The 21,904-nt window shown below is 52.4% G+C and overlaps 1 protein-coding gene across 15 annotated transcripts in view; it reads left to right on the forward strand.

Moving 5' to 3' along the window:
* The window catches only part of APBB2 (amyloid beta precursor protein binding family B member 2), a 324,770-nt gene extending 303,233 nt beyond the window's left edge, over positions 1-21,537 (forward strand). For 7 of the 15 annotated variants that reach the window (XM_036417754.2, XM_036417824.2, XM_036417761.2 and 4 more), the window contains 7 exons: positions 3,691-3,696; positions 10,565-10,679; positions 12,126-12,213; positions 13,085-13,168; positions 15,411-15,526; positions 17,677-17,856; positions 21,061-21,537. In XM_036417754.2, the coding sequence (XP_036273647.1) occupies positions 3,691-3,696; positions 10,565-10,679; positions 12,126-12,213; positions 13,085-13,168; positions 15,411-15,526; positions 17,677-17,856; positions 21,061-21,228 (757 nt within the window). In that variant the 3' untranslated portion in view covers positions 21,229-21,537. The remainder of the gene's footprint in view (positions 1-3,690; positions 3,697-10,564; positions 10,680-12,125; positions 12,214-13,084; positions 13,169-15,410; positions 15,527-17,676; positions 17,857-21,060) is intronic. The other 8 variants (XM_036417843.2, XM_036417789.2, XM_036417833.2 and 5 more) reach the window with 3 other exon arrangements.
* The last annotated feature ends 367 nt before the right edge of the window (positions 21,538-21,904 follow it).

Raw genomic sequence — 21,904 nt, forward strand, 5'->3', positions numbered from 1 at the left:
AGCTGAATTTCTGTGTAACTCACCACACACCAGATGGGAGATTTGCATAAAGCCTGCATTCCGTCTAGGTCAGAGGACTTTCCCCTTCGGAGTGTGGACACGAAAGGGGTCTGTGAGTGAGTTTCAGGGACTGTTGAACCTCGCCCTCCCCTCTACACACACACACACACACACACACACACCACCTAAGAGTGTGCATAAAACTGTGGGTCAGCGCACACTTCTTTCTGGAGCATTTTTACCAGATTCCAAAAGGTCCCAGGATGCAAAAGAGGTTAGGAAGGGACCTTCCTGTTGCATACCTCCCTCTTCACCCCCTGGTGAGTTACCACGCGGGTTGGCACGCACACCCGGTGCACACTGCACACACCGCCTGGCTGTGCGAGCCTTCTGCAGATTAAAGAGTAATCCTTACAGCCCTCTTAGGAGTACAGGGTCATTCCCATTTTACAGATGAGGAAACTGAGGAACACAGAGGCTAAGGGCCTTGGCCAAGGGCGAACAGCTAGTCAATGTCGGACAAAAAAACACAAACATTTGAATCTGGGGGGTTGTGGCGGGGGGTGGGGGGAGCAGGGGGGGCAGAAATAAACAGGTTCAGGTACAGCAGTTGGCATGACAGTCTTATAGTTTTAACTTTTTTTTTTTTTAATATATTTTATTGATTTTTTCAGAGAAGAAGAGAGAGGGATAGAGAGTTAGAAACATCGATGACAGAGAATCATCCATCAGCTGCCTCCTGCACACCCCCTACTGGGGATGTGCCCGCAACCAAGGTACATGCCCTTGACCGGAATCCAACCTGGGACCTTTCAGTCCGCAGGCCAACGCTCTATCCACTGAGCCAAACTGGTTTCCCAGTTTTAACTTTGTTGTCACGTGGAGGATGCTGGCCTGTGCAGGTTCTCTAAGACACACGTACACACACACACACCCCGGTGATGCAAGACAAGCATCGAACAGTAGCCCGCAGCAGAGAGTTCTGAAAACGGAGGGAGAAGGACCCTGGCCGGTCTGCTTTCCGGGCTCGGGCGGGGTGGCTGTGTGCTGCATGAGAAACAGGTGGCCGAGCCGGGGGTTCGGCAATGTCCTCCCAAAAAGCCAGGACCGTCTGGTATGCTATTTATGGGGGGGGGGGGTTTCCTCTTCCCTCGGACGCCCGGTTACACATGCCAAGCAGTTCTGTCATTCTGCCAGGCTTACTTTAATGAAAACACTGCCAATTTTACTCCCACATTCGTTTTCCCGAGGAGCAGCCCCCGAGAGCATGCGGCTCCGCAGCCCTGGCCGTGCAGCTGGTGTGGGGTTATTCCTGGGGCTTCGTTCTTCCCGCCGGGGCCTTGTGCCGCGCAGGGAGTGAGCTCGCGCCTGACAAGTATAGCCTCTCCACTCCCGGGATGGTGGTCTCCGGCAGCAGCCCGGGTTGGGGCTGGTGCTTATCGGCCCAGCAAATGTATAAGGTGTGAGATGGGTGGAGCCGCTGCCGCTGTGGCTCTCCTGCGTTGTTTACAGGAGATCGTTCTAAAGCCCCCGTGTATGGCTGGTTCTCACTTCAACACTTAAATCAAGCAGTGTCTGTTCCCCCTAACACAGTTAACCTTGTTAAAAGTTTGTAGTGTCGTTTTTTACCACGTTCAGCCCTAATGGGGAAAAACACAGCGGCTACATAGCGATGTTATTTCTCTAAGTGAATGCTAACAATGGGTCCGATTTAAAATAACCGGGGCTCCGATGATGATGATGATAAGTGCACAGAGAAGCATGTTGTATTCTTAGGTCTCTAGGTTTAAGGTTATTGAGCAGTGTTGTGTTTTTGTTTTTTTTTGCCATTCGCTAGGTGCAGAGTAACAAATTAAGAACAGTTGGGGAGATGTCAAAATCTAGTCAAGGAAATGCTGCCTGCTCATTCTTTGCAGTGCGAGTCAAGCCGTTCACAGGTCTATTTCGGATAAAAATCGGGGCACGGTGCAACTCCTTGCCTCACCATCTACGTCAGGGGTCTTCAAACTTCTCTCATTATGAGAATCACCTGGTGGAGTTGTTAAAACACAGATTCCCGGATCCCAACTATAAGAAGTGCTATCAGGAATCTGTGTTTTAACACCTCCACCAGGTGATTCTCATAATGAGAGAAGTTTGAAGACCCCTGATCTACGTAGTCGGCAATGAGAAACCCAAGACTCAGGGAGGGTGAGCTTCTTGTGTTGACTCCACATTAGATTCGAATCCGGGCCTTTTGGATCCTTTGTTCATGGGCCGATTGCCTCCAAAGATTAATGTTGGCACAGGGTCCACGGCGGAGCAGAGGGACACACGCGGGAGGTGACTTCCCGCATCCCGCGGTCCGTGGTGCCCAGCCAGTCCGCGGAGAGGGCCACGGCCCTCCTCCCGCCGACAGTCTGGGTGCGGTGGTGTTCTAGACCCGTGGCCGGCAAACGGCGGCTCGCGAGCCACATGCGGCGCTTTGGCCCCTGGAGTGTGGCTCTTCCACAAAAGACCACGGCCTGGGAGAGTCTGTTTTGAAGACGTGGCGTTAGAAGAAGTTTAAGTTTTAAAAATGTGGCTCTCAAAAATTCCAGTCGTCGTACTGTTGATATTCGGCTCTGTGGACTAGTGAGTTTGCCGACCCCTGTTCTAGACTTACTGTGCACATGTCACAACACACACTCGAACCCTGTTGCTTTTCACATGAGACCGGTTACCGGCGCCGTGGATCGTCTGCCTGTTTGGTTTCTCCTCTCCGTGCGCCGTGGCGAGGCCCTGTCAGGACAGGGCTGTGGCTCCCTGTCCGGTGAGCTTGTGTTTCCCATCACACATTCGGCTTTCACATCCGCAGGGTCCCGCCCGCTGCTCCGTGACCTTCCCTGGCCACGGGGCGCCTGGAAAAGCGGGTTTCGTCCTTGCCTCCGTGTGACTGGCACCCCCGCCTCCGCCGTCCCCTTGCTCTGTGTTGAATGCACACATGGGACCGAGGTGGGGCTCTGCTCTCACACGCTTTGGGCGGCTGTGACCGGAGCAGGAGCGGGTGGTGAGCAGCACTCCGTCAGGGCGTTCGGCCGCAGACCTCCAGCGTGCTCTCAGCATTTCTCTGCTTCCCCGGCTCATCTCCCTGTCCTCACCCTTCCCGCTTTCACTCACTGGCCCTCCCCCGTCCCACCTCGGCCCTGACCTGCTCTGCCTCCGCCCCTGTCCTGCCGCCCTCTCCCGGGCCCTTCAGTGGAAGTCCCTCGATGATAACGCAGCCGCTCCATTAATAGAAGGGCAGGCGTGTTGGTAAAACAGGTCCTGCCGTTTCCATGTCGTCGTCGTTCCCACGTGGGTTTTATTGGGAGCAGGTGGAGCTGGAACCCGGGGCTGCGTGCCCTGCCTGTGTTTGCTGCGAACAGTGTCCTGTATTTGACGGGGATATTTTAAGCTCGATTACCTCCCCCGGCTGATATGTTGCCTGTAAACTCAGCTGGTTCTCTTGGCTTCATGGTAACATGGCTCAAAATACACGCTTCGGCGTTAAGAGTTCGGCTAAAATAAGCCCCGGCAGGTTATTAATTGCAGCGGCGTTGGGGAGTAAGATGGGATGGCAGTGCTCCGAGCTGCAGTCTGCGGGGTGGTTTTTACTCGTGTTTGCCGGATGCTGCGTGAATGCTAACGTGCTGTTTTCTGCTCTGTTCCCTCATGCCTTCCCGGACGCAGAGAGAGGTAACCATCGATTTTCGCTTCTCCCCCTTCCCGGTGCCTTCGTGTCTGGCAGAGCTCACTCACTGTCTGTCTCCATGCCTCACGCCACTTTCACAGCCGTCCTCGTCTCTGAGAGACAGAACTTTATTTTGTGTAGCGTTTTATCATCAGCATTGTCGTGTGACCTCGTTTTAAAGTAAAGCGTTGAATTGCATCTTGGTCCCTAACCCTCTTTGTCTCTGGCCCTGCCCGGGGAAGGTGGCGGGCACTGCACACGGGACGTGGTCACTGGGGAGTGAGGGGGAGGGCCAAGGCAGTCGCACGGGCACACTAGCCATAAGCTGACAGGACTATGTAGTTATGTGCCATGCTGGGTAAGGATTGAGTTATGTGCCATGCTGGGTAAGGATTGACTTATGTGCCATGCTGGGTAAGGAGGCTTCTCCCGATCTCAGAGAAGTAATAGTAGGATTTGCTTATGCTGCATAATCACGAGTTTTATCGGTAAGGTTTGGCTCCAGGCCCATTTTCCATGTCGATTCTGGGCCCACATACGTGGAATTCCAGGCAGCCTGTGGAAAGCATGTTACTAGTCTGTGCGTCTCCAGGGCTCAGAATGTCAGCCTGCCTGTCAGGCCGAGGGGAGGCTTTACTCTCCTTGTTCCGTACCTCTGTCACATAATAAAAGCTCCCCCTTTCCCACGTTTTGTTTTCCGACTGCAGTTCACGCTCGGTGTTGTTGTGTTAGTTTCAGGTGCACCGCGTAGCGGTTAGACCGTCACACGCTTTACAGAGTGCTCCCCCTGATGTGTTCAGGGCCCACCTGGCACCACACACCTGGTGTTACTGGTGTTACTGACTCCACTCCCTACACTGTGCTTTACATCCCGTGACTGTCCTAAAACTGCCGATTCCTTCTTCTTACACCCTTCACCTCTCTCCATTTTTTAAAATATATTTTTTTAATTGATTTCAGAGAGGAAGGGAGAGGGAGAGAAAGACGGATGCATCAATGTGAGAGAAATCATTGACTGGCTGCCTCCTGCACACCCCCCACTGGGGGATCGAACCCGCGACCCACTCGTGTGCCCTGGCTAGGAATTAAACCATGATCTCCTGGTTGATAGGTCGATGCTGAACCACTGGGCCACACCGGCCGGGACCCTCTCTCCATTTTTCATAAAAGGAGAATGTTTTGAGATGTTTCTCCTTGAAGGAAGGGTCATGGTTTCTGCTTGGCAAAGTAAGGAGACACAGGCCATCGCTTTGGAGTGGATCTCAGTGAACCACCTGGCTGGGCTGAGCCAGCTCCCTGAGGGCACTGTCCTCCCTGAGGAGGAGCTGCTGTCTGTGCTCAGCGGGGAGGAGGGAGCAGGAAATGGCATAGGCTGGGGGGTGCGGGGCGAGGGGGTGGGGGGGCGCACTCTCAGGACCAGCCTTCCAGAGGGGGTGATAAAGAGAACTTGGGAGTCTGACCTCTGGAGGTAGTGGAATGTTCTGGAAAATGAGGGCTGGCTGTTTGGATGTGAACCCCCTGATCTGAAGTCCTCAGTCCTGTGTGAGCCAATGGTGAGGCGGTTTCCAGCAGTTTGTGAGTTCCCACCCTCAGGCCTTCTCACTGGGAAGCCGTTGCTCTGAATATGAACAGCAAGACTGCTTTATTTTTTTTTTTAATCTTTTTTTATAATTGTTTGAAGCATTACAAATAGTAGTACATATGTCTCCTTTTTCCCCCCTTGGGCCTTCCCCAAGACTGCTGTAGGGACGGCTCCCGGATCTGCTGCGCGCCCGGCCGGTGTGGCCTCAGGGAGGTGCCCGGCGAGGGGCTTTCTGTGGAGAAGGGTTCGCTCAGGTGACAAGTTCCTAGGGGACACCTTTTGGAATTTACTAAGTCAGCACCCTAAGCTTGCAAGGAAGGAAGAAGGAAGTTGAGTTTACCAGGCTGGAACCTGAGCTTTGTGCTGTTCATGATGCTCACGTGGGGTGCATAGGCCACGGGGTAAAATGAGGAAACAAAGGGGTGTGTGTGTGTGTGTGTGTGTGTGTGTGTGTGTGTGAGAGAGAGAGAGAGAGAGAGAGAGAGAGAGAGAGAGAGAGAGAGAAGAGAGAAAGAGAGAAAGAGAGAGAGAGAGAGAAATCTTCTGGATTGGCGATCTAGAAAGATGACATTTCTTACTCCCTTTCTCCCTTGTCCCTCCTCCCACCCCAAAACAAGCCTTTCAGAGCCAATAAGAATATAAGAGCAGGCAGTCTTGAAGCAGGACTCCTCCCCCAGGCCCTGTGCAGGTGGAGCGGAGAGGAGAGAAGGCCCTTTATCACAGAGGGCTAGACATGGCTGCTCGGACCAAATCTCTTTGCTGCTGTTTTGTCCTTATTTGCAGGTGGGGCCCACCCTCTGCAGTAGTGACAACCCTGTGGTTTACAGCAAGATGGGCTGGGAGGAAAGGGCCTTTGCATACAATTCAGCGAGTCTTAACATAATTCATATGCATACAAGTGGTCATTAAGACATCCCTCGTGGGTTAGGAGGCAGTACTTCAGCCTTTTTCTTGTACTTGGTTTACCACATTTATAATGATACTAGAGACCTAGTGCAGAACATTTGTGCCTTGGGGTGGGGGGGGGGGGTCCCTCAGCCCAGCCTGTACCCTCTCACAGTCCGGGACCCCTTGGGGGACGTCTGACTGCTGACTTAGGCCCATTCACCACGCCAGCAGTCGGACATCCCCCCAGGGGTCCTTAGCATTGCGGGAGTAGCTGCGCTTGCCAGCGTGAGCCCAGCTTCTGGCTGAGCCCAGCTTCTACACTGACCACCAGGGGGCAGCTCCTGCGTTGAGCGCCTGCCTCCTGGTGGTCAGTGCTTGTCATAGCGACTGGTCTTTCCGAGGTCTTGTCAATTTGCATATTAGCCTTTTATAATACAAAATTGCTCAATTCAAATGCCTGTCACTTGCCAGCCTTCACAAGTTCCTGGCTTCAAACATGATGTGTATTTGACCTGAGCAAATTTGGATTCTGGGGAGGACTGTGTCAAATTGTAGAGATGTGGTAAGGGACCCTAACCGAGGAGGTTTGGGGACAGACAGAGTGGAAGGGAGTCTAATAGGAAAGAAAGAGATGTTACTGCCAGACAGGTCCGGGCTGCATGTTACTCACAAAGTCAGCTTGTTCCTGCGCTGCTCCAGGAAGCAGAGCTTGATCCTGCAAGCAACAGTCGCAGGGAGGCAAGTTTCAGCTCATTACTTAGGGGGGGAAATATTCTGGTTCACTAGAAATGTCCCAGCAATGGGAGACAGGCTGATTGACTAAGTGAGATTTCATATTACTGAAATGGCCCGGGCACCGCCTGCCCAGACTGCTGTAGATGGGACTTCAAAATGTTAGTCTAGGTCGGTGGTTGGCAAACCCATTAGTCAACAGAGCCAAATATCAGCAGTACAACAATTTCTTTTGAGAGCCGAAAACCGCCTTCTGCGCACGGGTCACGAAGTTTCAATAATATTGTGCGTGTGCGCTCACACGTGGTGTTTTGTGGAAGAGCCACACTCAGGGGGCCAAAGAGCCGCATGTGGCTCTCGAGCCACAGTTTGCCGACTCCTGGTCTTGGTGACCAGTGAGAAGTCTGTAGATGTCTCTTGAAGTCCTTTTGAGGGAGATAAAAACATAAGCAAATTCTATTTATGTAGGAACCTGATGGATCTGGAGGTTTGCATCACGGCGCATCAGGGCCAGAAAGGGCCCTCGGAAATGGTGTTTTTTGTGATTTTTGGCGTATTCCCCCTCACTTAGTGATGAGATTAGACTCCATGCCCAAGGTTCTATACCTTAGTGGGACTAGTCATAAAATAGGACTAGAATTCATTGCCCAGTTGTTGTGCACTGACTCTGAGAGAGGACAGACACAGCCGAGACCTGCATGGCAAGCACAGCTCCCATCCTTTGGGGCACAGACTTAAATACCGGAATAAACTAGACACAAGCCAGGGCCAGCAGGCCAGGCAGGCTTCCGGGCTGGACCTCACAGAGTGCAGGAGCAGCGGGCTCCAGACCGCGCAGGAGGCCGGTGGCCAGCAGGCGCGGGAGCTGCCACGAGTGGACACGAGGCCCACGCTCTGGGGCGGACGGGAGAGCTCCTCGGGTGGAGGAGAGATGCTGGTGGGACAGAATTGGGGAGTCCTGAAATCCAGACAAGATTTTTAGACTTCCTGTGGGTGGCCATAGAGCTTTGAAGAGATTTTTTGGGTTTTACTTATTTATTTTATTTATTTATTGCCTCATAACAATGGGGCGGACTGTGGCATTTCGAAGGAAAAGGAGCGGTGGCTGTGAGACTGTGTGTGTAGACGTTAGGACAAGTCTCGGGAGGAAGAGCAGCCAGAGGAAGGGGCCAAAAACGGCTTCCCTTGAGCGTGGGCTTCAGAAGTGATGCCTCCTCTCACCTCGTTTTTACGTAACACGTTGCCTTGATGGTGGCTGAGACTGGGGTGGAAAGGACCACAGCCTGGAGGAAGGCTGCTCAGCCCGCTGCCACGGGGCCCGCTCTGGCCTCTGACCTGTGGGTGCTGCCGGCCTGTGCCTCAGGAAGGACGGGCACTCGGGTCCGATGGCAGCCTGGCCTCGATGGGTATTGGGGATGAATGAGGCACACGTCATCTTCGGGGAGCTGCACGGAATTGTGGAGAGACAGACTCATAAAGAAACGCGTATGGCCCTAAGAACATTGTATGGGGAGCTGTGGCAGCACCGGGCAGGGCACCCACCCGGCTTCAGCTGAGCCCTAAACCCCCACAGGGACATGGAGACAGCCTGGGCAAAGGCAGGGAGGCGAGAGCCTGCTCCTGCCTGCGTGGTGGGGGGAGGGCGGGGGAGGGCCAGGCAAGGAAAGAGGGGTCTAGGGCCGAAACTGGTTTGGCTGAATGGATAGAGCATCGGCCTATGGACTGAAAAGTACCGGGTTCAGTTCCGGTCAAGGGCATGTACCTTGGTTGCGGGCACATCCCCAGTAGAGGGTGTGCAAGAGGCAGCTGATCAATGATTCTCTCTCATCGATGTTTCTAACTCTCTATACCTCTCTCTTCCTCTCTGTAAAAAATCAATAAAATATATTTAAAATAAAAAAAGAAAGAAAGAAGGGGGGGTCCAGGGCATTTCAGAAGGTAAAATGGGCTGAACTTGGGGCTGGGGTGAGGAAGTCCTGGTTCTAGCGTGGAGGACACCAGCTGAGAGAGAAGGTAGGGAGGTCAGAGGTGGGCGGGCTAGAGTTTGAGGGCCTGCGCGCAGTCGGGTAAAGGTGCCCCTGACCTGGAGCCAGGTTCAGGGGGTCCCCCCAAGGGGCCGCCTGGGCGTGGCAAGGCCTTCACGTGGCCAGTTGCCCCGGTGCCCCCATCCCCATGCCTTTCCGAGGAAGCGGAGGGCGTCTTGGGGAAAGGATCAGTCACAGCCTGTGAGAAGACCACCAGTTCTTACATTAGTAGAAATCGTTAAAAACAAATTCATCTGGGATTATAGTATATGCAGACATTATCCTGGCTTAGCAACAAACGTCAAGCAATCATCGTGATCCGTAACCAGGCGGGTACATCTCGGCATTTATTTTTCATAAACACTTTGATCTTTAAACCACTAACAGTGAGACATTGAGTTAATATGACACGGTTCTTTTGAAGCCAGGTAATGCCACAGTAATTACCCTTTTCATCAGCAAAATAGACACCTAAGCCAGCCCCGGCTGCATGCTCCCTGCGGGTGAGGGTCTGAGCTCCCCCTGTGGTCACCCGCCCTAGCGCTGGAGGAGGAGTCGTGCTTGACAGACAGAACCGGGGCCTGGGGCAGGATCCAGTCTGCAGGGTCTCTGTGCTCCAGCGCCCCCCTGTGGCTGCCCCTCAGCTTCCGCCTGCAGCGGGGGTCCTCTCCTCTCTGCACATGTTGACGCATCAGCGCCCATTTGCTTCTGCGGCCCTCTGTCGGTCACAGTATCACTCATGCAAATCCGTGTTCTTCTCCAGCCTGTTTGGCTTATCATCATATTTGTTTCTCTCAATAAAAGGTTCCTATAAAATTCCCTTTTCATTAAGTGTTGTTAGAGAGTCCAAGGCTATCGCCGACCTGGTTTGGGGAACACTGTACAGGTGTACCTCGCTTTACTGCATTTAGCAGACACAACTTTTTTTTTTTTTTTTTTTTTTAAACAAATTGAAGGTTTGTGGCAATCTCACGCCAAGTGAGTCTTTTGGTGCCATTTTCCAACAGGCTCAGATGAGGGTTAGAGTTTCCAGCAATAAAGCATTTTCAGTGAGGGCGTGCACATTATTTCTGTAGATATAGTGCTATTGTACACTTAATAGACGACTGTTCGGTGTAAACACAACTTTTATAAGCACTGGGGAGCCCAAAACGACATGTGACTCACTGCATTACCGTGGTCTGGCACCAGACCCGCAGCGTCTCCAAGATAAGCCTGAAACATCACTGAATGACAGGACTGAAGCTGTCCCACCGCAGGGATCTTGGGAAAAGACAGTCATGCTGGGGAAATAGAAGGAGGTAACGGAGTGACTCCATGAAAGAAGCCACAGGCCCGAGTCTGCGGGAGCTGAGCAGGGCTGCGACACTGGCCATCACTCAGTCACCAGGAGTCAGACTCCACGTCACCTAACACAGACATGCCTGTGGTCCTGTCACTCAGAAAGGAATTCCTCATACCCGTAAAGCTGTCCCTCTGTTTTAGGTACCTGTTGAATTTTTTTTTTTTTTTTTTTTTTTTTAACCATTGCATACTGTTTACCACTGACCCACGGGCCACCAGCTCAGTTAGCAAGTTAGCATTCTCCAACAGAGTGTGTTAGTCAAGATTCCTTTTGTAACGTCCTGATGAATTCTGTTTGTACAGAGATTTTGCTTATGTAGCAAGAGACAGAGATACACGGATCTTGAAATGTCATGTATTTCGATGTGACACACCAGCAAAAGCCATCGCCACAAGTCTCCACGAGATCTGTTCCAAGGTGAGGCGGGCCAGGGTGCAGGGGCTCCTCCCTCTCTGTCCTCACTGCTGAGCGGGGAGCGGGGTGTAGGGGTGGGAGGGTGGCCCACTGACCGCACATTGAGCCGCTGGCCCAGACACGGCGCTCTGGGGAGGACCCTGGAGACACAGTGTCCTTTGTTCCACGTGGCGTGAAAGCTTGGGCTGGGAATGAAGATGTGAGTTGCTTTGGGGACCATTGAAGGGGTCCATCCTCCCTCCCTCCCTCCCTCCCTCCCTCCCTCCCATCCTTCCTTCCTTCCTTCCTTCATTCTTTCCTTCCTTCCCACAGCACCATAAATGAGTAAAAGTGATGACTCTCCTAATAGAAAAGAAACCATTTGGAAGACGGCTGACAGATTGAGAATAACAACGACAGCAGCTAACATTTCTGAGTGCTTACGTTTAAATCCTAGAACTGACATAACATTATGGTTAGGGACTTAAACATTATCATCCCCACGTACACTGGAGGAAAAGAGACACACGGGGTCAGGTGACTTGCTCAAGGTCACACACAGCTAGGAAGTGGCGGAGGCGGGATTTAAACCCATGTCCAGCCGTCTCTCCCCTTACCCACGGCTTCACGTTCTGCAGTTTCCGTACCCACGGCCAACCTCCATCCGAAAACAGTACATGGAAAACCCCAGGAACAAGCAGTTCATATGTTTTAACTTGCCCATCACTCTGAGTAGTGTAATGAAATCTCATGCCATCCTGCCCCATCCGACCAAAACATGAGTCCTCCTCTGCCCAGCATATCCACGCTGGATGTTCCGCCCGCCCATTAGCCACTTGGTCATCCTGTCATCAGGTCAGCCATCTCGGTATCACAGGGCTTGTGTTCAAGTAACCCTTATTTTATTTACTAATGGCTCCAAAGCCATTCGCATAACTCTCATCAATGTATATTGTTATAGTATTCTATTTTACTGTTGTTGTTAATCTCTTACCGTGCCTAGTTTATCGTGGATATGTATGTAGAGGGGAAAATAAAGCATTTACAGGGTTCAGTACTATCCAGGGTTTCAGGGCTTGGCATGGGTCCCTGTGGGAGAGGGGGGGGACTAATGTGCTTTGTCCCCAGAGCCCTGAACATGGTACCTGAGAGGCATCGCCCAGAAGCGATGGGGGACGCCCACTGCACTGTCCACTGACCACAGTGGGCCAGCAGGTCCCCACAGGCCAGGGATATTTGTGTGGGTCGTGTTAGTAACAATGGGCGTGAATGGAAGAATAAACGTCAACTGATTAGGAGACTGTTACTGTGAGGCATATTCACCTCACAGTCCTAGGGAAAAGGGCACAGTTCTCAGAACAGGCAGCTGGTTTAACCTGGAAGTACAGCCTGCTGAGGTACCTGACTGGCTCGAATTGCTGGCGGCGAGCTCTGTAGCCACAAGCCCACGCTGTGATTTCTCTTCTTCAGATTATGGCCGAACGGAAGAATGCCAAAGCCCTGGCCTGCAGCTCCCTACAGGAAAGAACCAATGTGAATCTCGACGTCCCCTTGCAAGGTAGGTCGGCGGCACCTGCTCTCCTACTCAGGAGCCGAAGGGTCCGGGATGGTCCCCTGGTGCTTCCCATCTCCCTAAAACCTCGCTCACGTCCACCAGCTCACGCTGAGCGGGCCCGCGGGCCCCACGGCTCCGAGTTGATTTGTGTCGATGGGATTGGGCATAAAGAGCCAAGATAAGTTTTGTTGTTGAACAAGGTTAATAGATTTTATCCTTAGTGGTTTTCTACCTCATCTACAGCCTGGGTAAGGACTAGCTAGCTAGAAAATGGGTGGGTTGATATTTGGAGGGGTTCTGTTTAGTTATTTTCCCTGATTGCGCCCTTTCTGATTAAATTTTCTCTGGGCGTCAACCACACCTACATACAGGACATCAAACGCTGTTCTGTAGTGCACATCAAAGAGACAATGACAACTTTAACACATAGATTCCAGGTCCTGCTGTTTTGTGTGTTTTTTTAATTCCAGAGAGGAAGGGAAAGGTAGAGAGATTGATTCTCGATCAGCTGTCTCCTGCACACCCCACACGGGATTGAGCCCATAACCTGGGCATGTGCCCTGACCAGGAATCCAACAGGGACCTCCTTCCTGGTTCATAGGTCGATGCTCAACCACTGAGCCAGGCCGGCTGGGCTAGGTCCTGCTTTCAACTGTGTCTGTGCCTGGGAAATGGAAGTTGAATGGGATTTTGATTGACGGAGCCCCAGCATCTCTGTTCTTATAGAGCGAGGGCCTCATTTACCTCCAACAACGGAGGACAGTGTGGCACCGGGTGATGGCTGTGCTGACGTGTGTGTGTGTGTGTGTGTGTGTGTGTGTGTGTGTGTGTTTCTGGGAACCACAGAAAGATGTGCTGCTCTTGTTCCCTGCAGTAGATTTCCCGACACCAAAGACCGAGCTGGTGCAGAAGTTCCACGTGCAGTACCTGGGCATGTTACCTGTGGACAAGCCAGTCGGTACGTGAGGCGAGTCTGTCTTTCCACCTGCAGGTGTTGGGGAGCTCGGGGGAGTGTCCGCCCTCCCGTAAGGGTGGGTCTGCTGTTTCGGCCCCTCTCCTTGTCTTGAATCAGGCCCTTGCACTGTCACAGCCAGAGCACACAGACAGTCCTGATCGAAAGAGCGAGGACAGGCTAAGCCCCTTGGTCCCCGGAACGCAGGGCCGTGATGAAGCGGCACCCGTCTCCCGCTACGCAGCATTCCGGAGAAGCGTGATCCAGGGCTTTGCTGCTCTCCAGGGGCTTCCGTCTCTGGGGCCCGGGCGCCTGCTTCCGTCCTTGCCACCTGGTTGCCAGCGGGGAGAGCTGGGGGAGTCCTCATGCTTTCCCTTCAGGCTGTGGCTGAGAAGCAGCGTGCACAGCAGTCAGCTCACACCCAGGGCAGGGCCTCGCTGCTCGGCCATACGAAGCTGAGAGGCAGCGGAGGTGCCCCCTGGGCCCGGGTGGACCCTCGTACTGCTGGGGCGTAAAGACCTGCCGCTGCCTGGGGAAACGGTCTGGCAGGCGTGGAGTCACCGTTTGACCCAGGAGTCCTAGGCACATACTCCGGTGAAATGAATGTTCACAGCAGCATTGTTGTAAGGACCAAAAAGCAGAAACAGGCCAGATGTTCATCAGCTGACACGTGGGCAAATACTGCCGGGCAGAGGGATCTTCCTTGGCAAGGAGGAGGGATGGCGCGCTGGCACACGCTGCCTGCCACGTGACGAACCTGGACCACATGTGCGAAGTGTGAGAAGCCAGTCACAAAGGCCCACGTACTCTGGCTCCATGTGTGGGCAATGTCCAGAACAGGCAGTCACTTAATTTCTAGGGCTAGGGGGCTGGGAGGCCATGGAGGGTGACTCCTATATGCTACAGGTTTCTTTGTGGACTGATGAAAATTTTCTAAAGTGGGCTGTGGTGATGGCTGCACAACCCTGAATATACAAAAATAAAAATAAAAAAAAATTATACATTAAAAAATTATTTTAATCCTCATCCAAGGACATTTTTCCATTGATTTTTAGAGAGAGTGGAAAGAGTCGGGGAGAGAGGAGAGAGAGAAACTTCTAGGTGAAAGAGAGACATTGACTGTTTGCCTCCTGCATGCATCCTGACTGGGCCCAGGGCGGGGATTGAACCTGCAACCCTTTGGTGCACAGGCCAATGCTCTCACTACTGAGCCACACCGGCCAGGGCTGTTTTACTGACTTTACAGGGAGGGGAAGGAAGAGAGAGAAACATCGATGTTTGAGAGTAACATCAACTGGTTGCCTCCTGTACGCGCCTCCACTGGGGATTGAACCCGCAATCTAGGCGTGTGCCCTGACCTGGAGTTGAACCCACCGTCTTTCAGTGCGTGGGACGACGCTCCAACCCACTGAGCCGCACGGCCTGGGCTGAATTAGACAATGAGTGAGCGGCTTGTCCATTGATGTGAATGATATCGCGGTAAAGTTGTTATTCCGTTCCCCTCCAAAAAGCGGCTGTGGGAACTCGCAGGAAAAGCGCCCATTGAACAGCTCCCGCACCTCCGGTAAAGGTGCCGCCCGGCGTGGCCTTGTTGAAGCAGCAACGTAAATGGTGGCTCCCGTGGGGTCCCCTTTCCAAAGCTCTGTGCTTAGGAAGAGGTGGCATTTGCTTGAGTCCCGTCTATACAGCCGGGGCCGGGGAACCTTGAGAGAGAGAGAGAGAGAGAGAGAGAGAGAGAGAGAGAGAGAGAGAGAGAGAGAGAGAGAGAGGGGAGCGTGTGGTCCGATCAGACAGGGCATCGCTCACTACATCTCCGATGTCTCCTGACCCTTCCTGTGGAAAAGGCTGCCATCTTGTTTTTTTAAGAAAATTTAAGAAATGTCTTCTGGGGCTACAAAAAAAGAATCGCCTGGGTGCAGCTGGTCCTGGGTGATTTGGGCCCACAATTGTGAGTGATACGTAGCTATAGGGCCTTTTTTTTTCTTTTCTTCTTTTTAAATATATATTTTATTGATTTTTCACAGAGAGGAAGAGAGGGGGATAGAGAGTTAGAAACATTGATGAGAGAGAAACATCGATCAGCTGCCTCTTACACACCCCCAATTGGGGGTGTGCCCGTAACCAAGGTACATGCCCCTGACCGGAATCGAACCCAGTACCTTTCAGTCCGCAGGCCGATGCTCTATCCACTGAGCCAAACCGGTTTCAGCTCTAGGGCCCTTTTCAGTGATTCCTTCAATCCACGCAGGAATGGACACCCTGAACAATGCCATAGAAAGTCTAATGACCTCGTCCAGCCAGGAGGACTGGCCGTCCGTGAACATGAGCGTGGCCGATGCCACTGTGACGGTCATCAGTGAGAAGGTGAGAAGGATCGCGCATGCACTTGGCCTGTCTGGGTGACCCTGGGGTTTTGGACACAGCAGTCTTCCGTGGAACTTAGGTACCTAGGAGGGCTGGAGCTCTGGGGAGCTGTGCTTGCTTGTGATAAAAATAGCCTCCATTTAAAAAATTTTTTTGCCCTTTGCGTCTGGGTGCCTCGCACCTTTGCTTCCATTCCGCTGCTCCTGCTTCCTTCTTCCTCCTCTGCCCACAGAGTGAAGGGAAATCATTAGCTGGCGGTGCCTGGAAGGCACTAGCAGCATGGCACCGGTGGTTGGGTGTTCTGGCCGGTCCCTCTCGGCTCCGGTGGTGAAGGGGCCTTGTTTCTGGAGTTGGGGGCCAGGAGAGGCTCCCACTGTCGGGGATCCTGCGGTTTGGTGGTAGCAGGGCCACTGGTCATCTTGAGTGAGGCCGGCATTCGCCTCCACTCACATTATCCCAGCCTCGTGGTGGGAGAAACGGAAGCGCACAGAGGTTAGGGGACTGCCCAAGGCCACAGAGCTGGAAGCGGCAGGGTCAGGACTGAGCACAGGCAGGCTGGCTCTGGACTCTCTCACCTCTCTGCCTCCGTGAGACAGCGGCATGGAAAGACGCCCATCCTCGGCGGCTCCTCTGTCCTCCAGCAGGTCACCCTCAGCCCACTTCACCTGCTGAGGGAGAGGAAGAGCTCACTGAGCCTGCCTGCCTGCCTCTCCAGCGTGCGGCGCTGGATTCTCTTCCATCTCCAAACGGGTCTCTCCCTCTCCTGCTCCTGTGCCCCACGCCTTTGCCCACCCGAATTTCCACTTGAACATAATTTCTCCCCGGAAAACTCCCAGGCCTCCCAGACTGTTGCAGAGATCACGAGCAATCAAACAATGCAGGAGAGTCTGGAGAGACTCACTTTATTCACCGCGGTGGGCTCAGAGAAAATGAATTCAAATTCTAAGCAAGGCTACAAGCAGAACTTCCCTTTTTTATTAAAGAGCCAGCCCTGTGTGTGCTTAGTGGTTCTCTCGCTGCTGGCCTTGAAAACAACACCGTTCTATCCAATTAAAAAATGCACCTGGCATGGCATTGAGAGAATGGGCGTCTCTCGTCTCGGACCTACAGGGTCAGACAGCTAAGTTTATCTTCCTCATTATTCAAGCAGGCTAAAGCAGACTAGAAAGCAAACTTTTTTTTTTTTTTTTTTAGAATACGAGGCCGTCTAAGAAAAACAGCAGAAAATTCCAAACGGCAGTTTTCACAAAATAGGGGTTTTCCTTCTCAAGACTGGCTCAGGTGGCCTGTTAATCCCACAGCACCTGCGTGAATGCTTAGCACGTCAAGGTGCTAACGGCCCACCGGTCAAGGGGCTGGTTGTGTTCACTAAATTCAGCGTGCATGTGGTTGCTGCTGGGAAGGGTGTGGTATGCGAACCTTCCTTCTCACGGCATCCCATGGATACCAGCGTGTGAGAGAGAACGATTTGGAGACTTTCTGTTGTACACGGTTTTGGGGTAGATTTTAACAGGGGTCCTCAAACTTTTTAAAGTGGGGGCCAGATCACGGTCCCTCAGAGAGCTGGAGGGCCGGACTATATGAACTACTAATTCCTACTGTAACACCTCGGCTGCGCTCACTGCCCAAAAAACCTGGCGGGCCGGATCAGACTCCTCTGCGGGCCGCATGTGGCCCGCGGGCCGTAGTTTGAAGACGCCTGGGTGACTCGGCGTGCCGTGTGGCTGGGGAAGATGACCTGGATGGAGACAGGTCCTGCGGTTCCTTCTCTCTGGGGGACTCGGGGTTTCCAGTAGGTTCACCAGGGCAGATGGGCTTGGAGCCCCTGGGTGGCCTGCGGGGGGAACATGTAAGATGATTGCATGACACCGCCCCCTGCTCAGGGAGCGCCCGGGCTTGGAGCATGTGCACAGGGAGCGGAACACACACCTCGGTTGTGAGTAGTTCAGAGCGAGATTAAATGCCAGGATGAGACCCCCTCAGCAGCGATGGCCTTTCCAGCCCCTGGGGGCACGTGCTTCCTGGGTTCAGCCTGGCTGCCTATTTTGAGGTGGCCACCCTAGGCTTGGATCTCTGGTTGAGGGCCCGGACGTGTTTGTGAGGGCCGCCCGGCTCCCCGAGAGCGGGCCGCTGAGCGGTGTGTCTTGCAGGACGAAGAGGAAGTCCTAGTGGAGTGCCGCGTGCGGTTCCTGTCCTTCATGGGCGTCGGGAAGGACATCCATACGTTTGCCTTCATCATGGACACGGGGAACCAGCGCTTCGAGTGCCACGTGTTCTGGTGCGAGCCCAACGCCGCGAACGTGTCCGAGGCGGTGCAGGCCGCCTGCATGGTGAGTGCTCCCGCTGCGGGGACTGGTTCGCCCACCGCCCTGCTTATGTTGTCTGTGCCATAAGTCGGAGCAGAGTCCCTGGTTTAAAAGGAGAGGAGTCTAATCTCAAAAGTAATGCTTTCCTGTGTCACACTCTCATTCTTGGGGGCAGAATCAATTGTGACAGTCAGTTTGCCATAACTGGGGGCGAGGGCACCTGCAAGCAGCAGGGCCGGATGCAGCCAAATTCCATCGAGATTCCGGGAACGTTGGAATGGATGATCTTTGAAACCACGAGTCTGAGGATTCTCGGGCCTTAGTCCCTTACTGATTTCAGGGTGTGATCAGGAAGTGTTAGTCATGCATGAGTTGGTACTGTTTTGAACCGACTCGGTACTTTAAAAAAAATTTAGTGGATTGATTGATTGATTTTTTATTTCAGAGAGTTGGTTTATGGGTTTATGTTCTTACATATTTTATTTACTTCGTGCCTGTGAACTCAGTCCTTACAACAACCCTGTTAGGCAGTTGTTAGTTGTCTTATTTATGAGAAGACGGGCTCAGAGGAAAGAAGGGGGCCCTGGGCTCAGAGCTGGTGAGAGTCTGCGTTCAGTCCCACCTGCCCTGGGTACCAAAGCCCAATGCTCTTCGCATCTTGTATGATTTCACACAAACAAAAATACTTTGTCATTCAAAATACTTACTCAGATGCTGGCACTGAGAAAGTTCTAGTAAAAAAAAACAGGGATTGTGTGAATGTGGGCATCCAAACCTGGAGCGTGGTAGGTCCTAGCAACAGCAGGCTGGGGTGGGGGAGCCAAGTGGAAGGACGCAGGGTCCGAATGGTGAAGCGCCCGTAATGCTGTGCCAAAGCTGATCTTCAGCAAAGATTGGGTTGACCGCAGTAGGTTTTTAAAGTGTACTTGAGAGCAAAAGAAAAGAAAACAATGCGGAAGACGGTTGGGAGGAGGAATCTGGGGTGGGGACGTCAACCGGGAAGCCAGGTTACTGGTCCAGATGTGGGTTGCAGAGCATGGAAACGAGGAGCAGGTGGCCTGGTGGCCTGGCAGACGTTGTGGAGAGTCGCATGATTGGAGGGGTTGTGGGGCGGGGAGGGAGCGCGAAGGAGATTCTGAATTTGAAGTACCTGGGCTTCATCCAGTGCAATCCACCTCTTATGGGCTGGACTCTGGGACATTCAGGTAGGACTAAGAAAGCATCCTGGCATTATGGGATTGGGGGAAATGAACTAGTACAGCCGATGGAGTCATATAGATAGGAGGTTGGGGCAAGGTTTTGGTGGTAGATTAAGAGCCTGGGGAGGGGCTTAGCCTGCTAATCGGGTTGGAGCAGCGATTTTCAACCTTTTTAATCTCATGGCAACACAACCCAATAACTAAAATTCTGTGGCACACCCAAAAATACAAATCTGGCCATCTGACAAAAAAAGAAATAGGTATAATTTTGATTCGTTCACACCAGATGGCTATTGTTGTGTTGACTGTTGTCCTTTTTTTTTTTTTTTTACACTCTTAAGGGAAAAGAGGTTAGTGCCCCTGACTAAATAGTCAGGTATTGCATGTTTTTAAAATCCCTGTGGGACACTGGGTGAAAACTGCTGGGTGGAGAGGGGCGGATGGGGAAGGGAAGGGAGGAGCTGGCTTCCTTCTTACCGAGGTCCTTGGTCAGGGGTCCAAGTCGCCCTGGTCTGTGGAGCCAGGATGAGGCATCTGAAGGAGCAGGGCCAGGCGGGGGAAGCTGGGGTGCGGGAAGAGGTGAGATGAACCTCCTGACGGGATATGGGAAGCTGAGAGGGGATGCAGGGACCAGGCGGAGAAGAGAGAAGGTGGAGAGTTCAGCTGAGCAAAAATGGAGGGTGACTGTTTAGGTCTGTCATGAAATTGAAAATGATCGTAACAGATGGTTTTAGTCATAAAATGAATAGCTTTCCGCCTTAATTATACATTTCACATGCCAACGGCAATTAAATAATTAGCTTTATCACTGGTTACAGTTTGTTTCCTGATTCCCAGGCCCATTTTCTGTCTTCGAAGCAGTTTTTTTACTCATTTGCTTGCTACTTGAATGGCATTAGGGCAACCGCTGGAGAGGTTCCGCCAGTCCTGTACGAGGCCCGTTGATAAAATCAAACCTTAGACGCCAAAACCAGCGTCCTGAATCACATCTGTATGCTTCTCCGTCTGAAATATCTGTGCATGAGTCTGTACCATCTGAGATGAGCTGTGGCATGAACACATTCTCTTGAATCTGCTTAATTTTTATGCAAATTTTGCAGCTGTGTGGTAGAGCCCAGCCGAAAATATTTTGGTGAAATTTAGAATAAGGCGTAGAGGGATAGGGGCAGTTTTGACTTGCGCTGGAACTGCCTAATTTGCATTAGGAACTCCCGGTCCAGTGTACCATGTGCCACAGCTGCCCGGTTAACAACCCCGAGTTCTCAGAGTGTGTAGTCTGGATTGTGGTGCAGACCTGGCGGGGACCTTACTCAGAGGAGACACGCAGTGACTTCTTTTTGGTGCGTTTGGGTTGGTTTTGAGGCCTGCAGGCTGTGACACACTGTGGCCCAGAGTCTTGCTACAGATAGTTTATGCTTCTCAGGGAGGTGGGGGACAGGCATTAGCCTGTTTCACACTGTACAGAGGGAATTATTCATGTTTTTTTATTAAGTAGGTTTTTAAAACCCAGCCATGGATTTATTTTCAAGTGCCTGGACTGGGGGGGGGGGGAATGGATAAATTTTAACCTTTTAATTTTTAAGTATTACTTATCTTTGTATAATACAAAAGCAGATGGATCGTGCTGTTATATTTCTTTCTGAAGGATAAGAAACTGTCTGTGGCGCCAGGATAATTGGTTCTTTAATTAAACCATTAAGGTTTAGGCTTACATTAGACTCGTAAAACTTAGACTTGCTCTTCGACGATGAGATATGTGAATTGCAGCTTATCAATATAGAGGACAAGCAGAGGGAGGAGCTGGATGGAGGAAAAAGATGGCAGAGCCAAAGCATCTTTGTCAAGCCTCAGGATCTTTTAAGGACGTTTAAAACACTCCACTCAAAGAAAAAGTTACTGGACTCTTGGATTCACGTTTAGGAGATAGGCCGTTAACTCCGGGGAGTAGATGTATCGGTGATTAACTAAAACCACACCCAACAAGAAGGGAGGATGCGTTACTAACGGCCACCAACCTGTTTCGTTTCAGCTGCGATACCAGAAGTGCTTGGTCGCCAGGCCGCCCTCCCAGAAGGTCCGGCCGCCGCCGCCGCCCGCGGACTCGGTGACCAGACGGGTCACGACCAACGTGAAGCGCGGGGTCTTATCCCTCATTGACACTTTGAAACAGAAGCGCCCCGTCACGGAAACGCCGTAGCTGCTGAAGGATGCCCAAGGGCCCCGCCATCTCTCTCTCTCCCCCAAGACCCAACGGCCACCCCGAAGAACACGGACTGTCCCCGGCCTTCCGTTCGGTCGCTGATGCTTTGTCTTCAGAAAACGTCTCCTTCGCCGAACAGTGTTAGACAAGCATGTTCTCTCGTCTTGCCACCATCACGTGATAATGAAAAGAAGCATGACTAATTTTTTTGCTGTAAGTTACATCGCGAGCCGTGGAAGGTCTTTTTCTTATTGTACATATCGTGAACATGATTAACTTCACACACACACGCGCACACACACACACACGCGCGCGCGCACACACAGGCACACACACACACACACACACACACGCGCGCGCGCGCACACACACATGCACACGGGGAAGAACGTGACCACACCCCTCCCTCCTCCGAACTGATGCTGAGTCCTGGGCGTGAGGGACGCCCGGATTGCGGTCTCCGTGGCAGCATCTGTCCTGAGCAGCGCTGCAGTCCTACAGCTTTGTCCTGTGTTCACCTCTGGAGAAGACACTGTGTCCCGGACACCACTGAGATGCTGTAAAAATAGGATGGTTTTTAGTTAAATTCGTAAAATCGGACCTTTTCGTTGTCGACGTCGGCTGTTGGCGTCAGAGTGGAAGCCGACTGGCCGCTCTCCTGGACGAGCTCGAC

Source organism: Pipistrellus kuhlii, unplaced genomic scaffold (assembly GCF_014108245.1).
Source record: "Pipistrellus kuhlii isolate mPipKuh1 unplaced genomic scaffold, mPipKuh1.p scaffold_m20_p_1, whole genome shotgun sequence".
Classification (NCBI taxonomy): Eukaryota; Metazoa; Chordata; class Mammalia; order Chiroptera; family Vespertilionidae; genus Pipistrellus; species Pipistrellus kuhlii.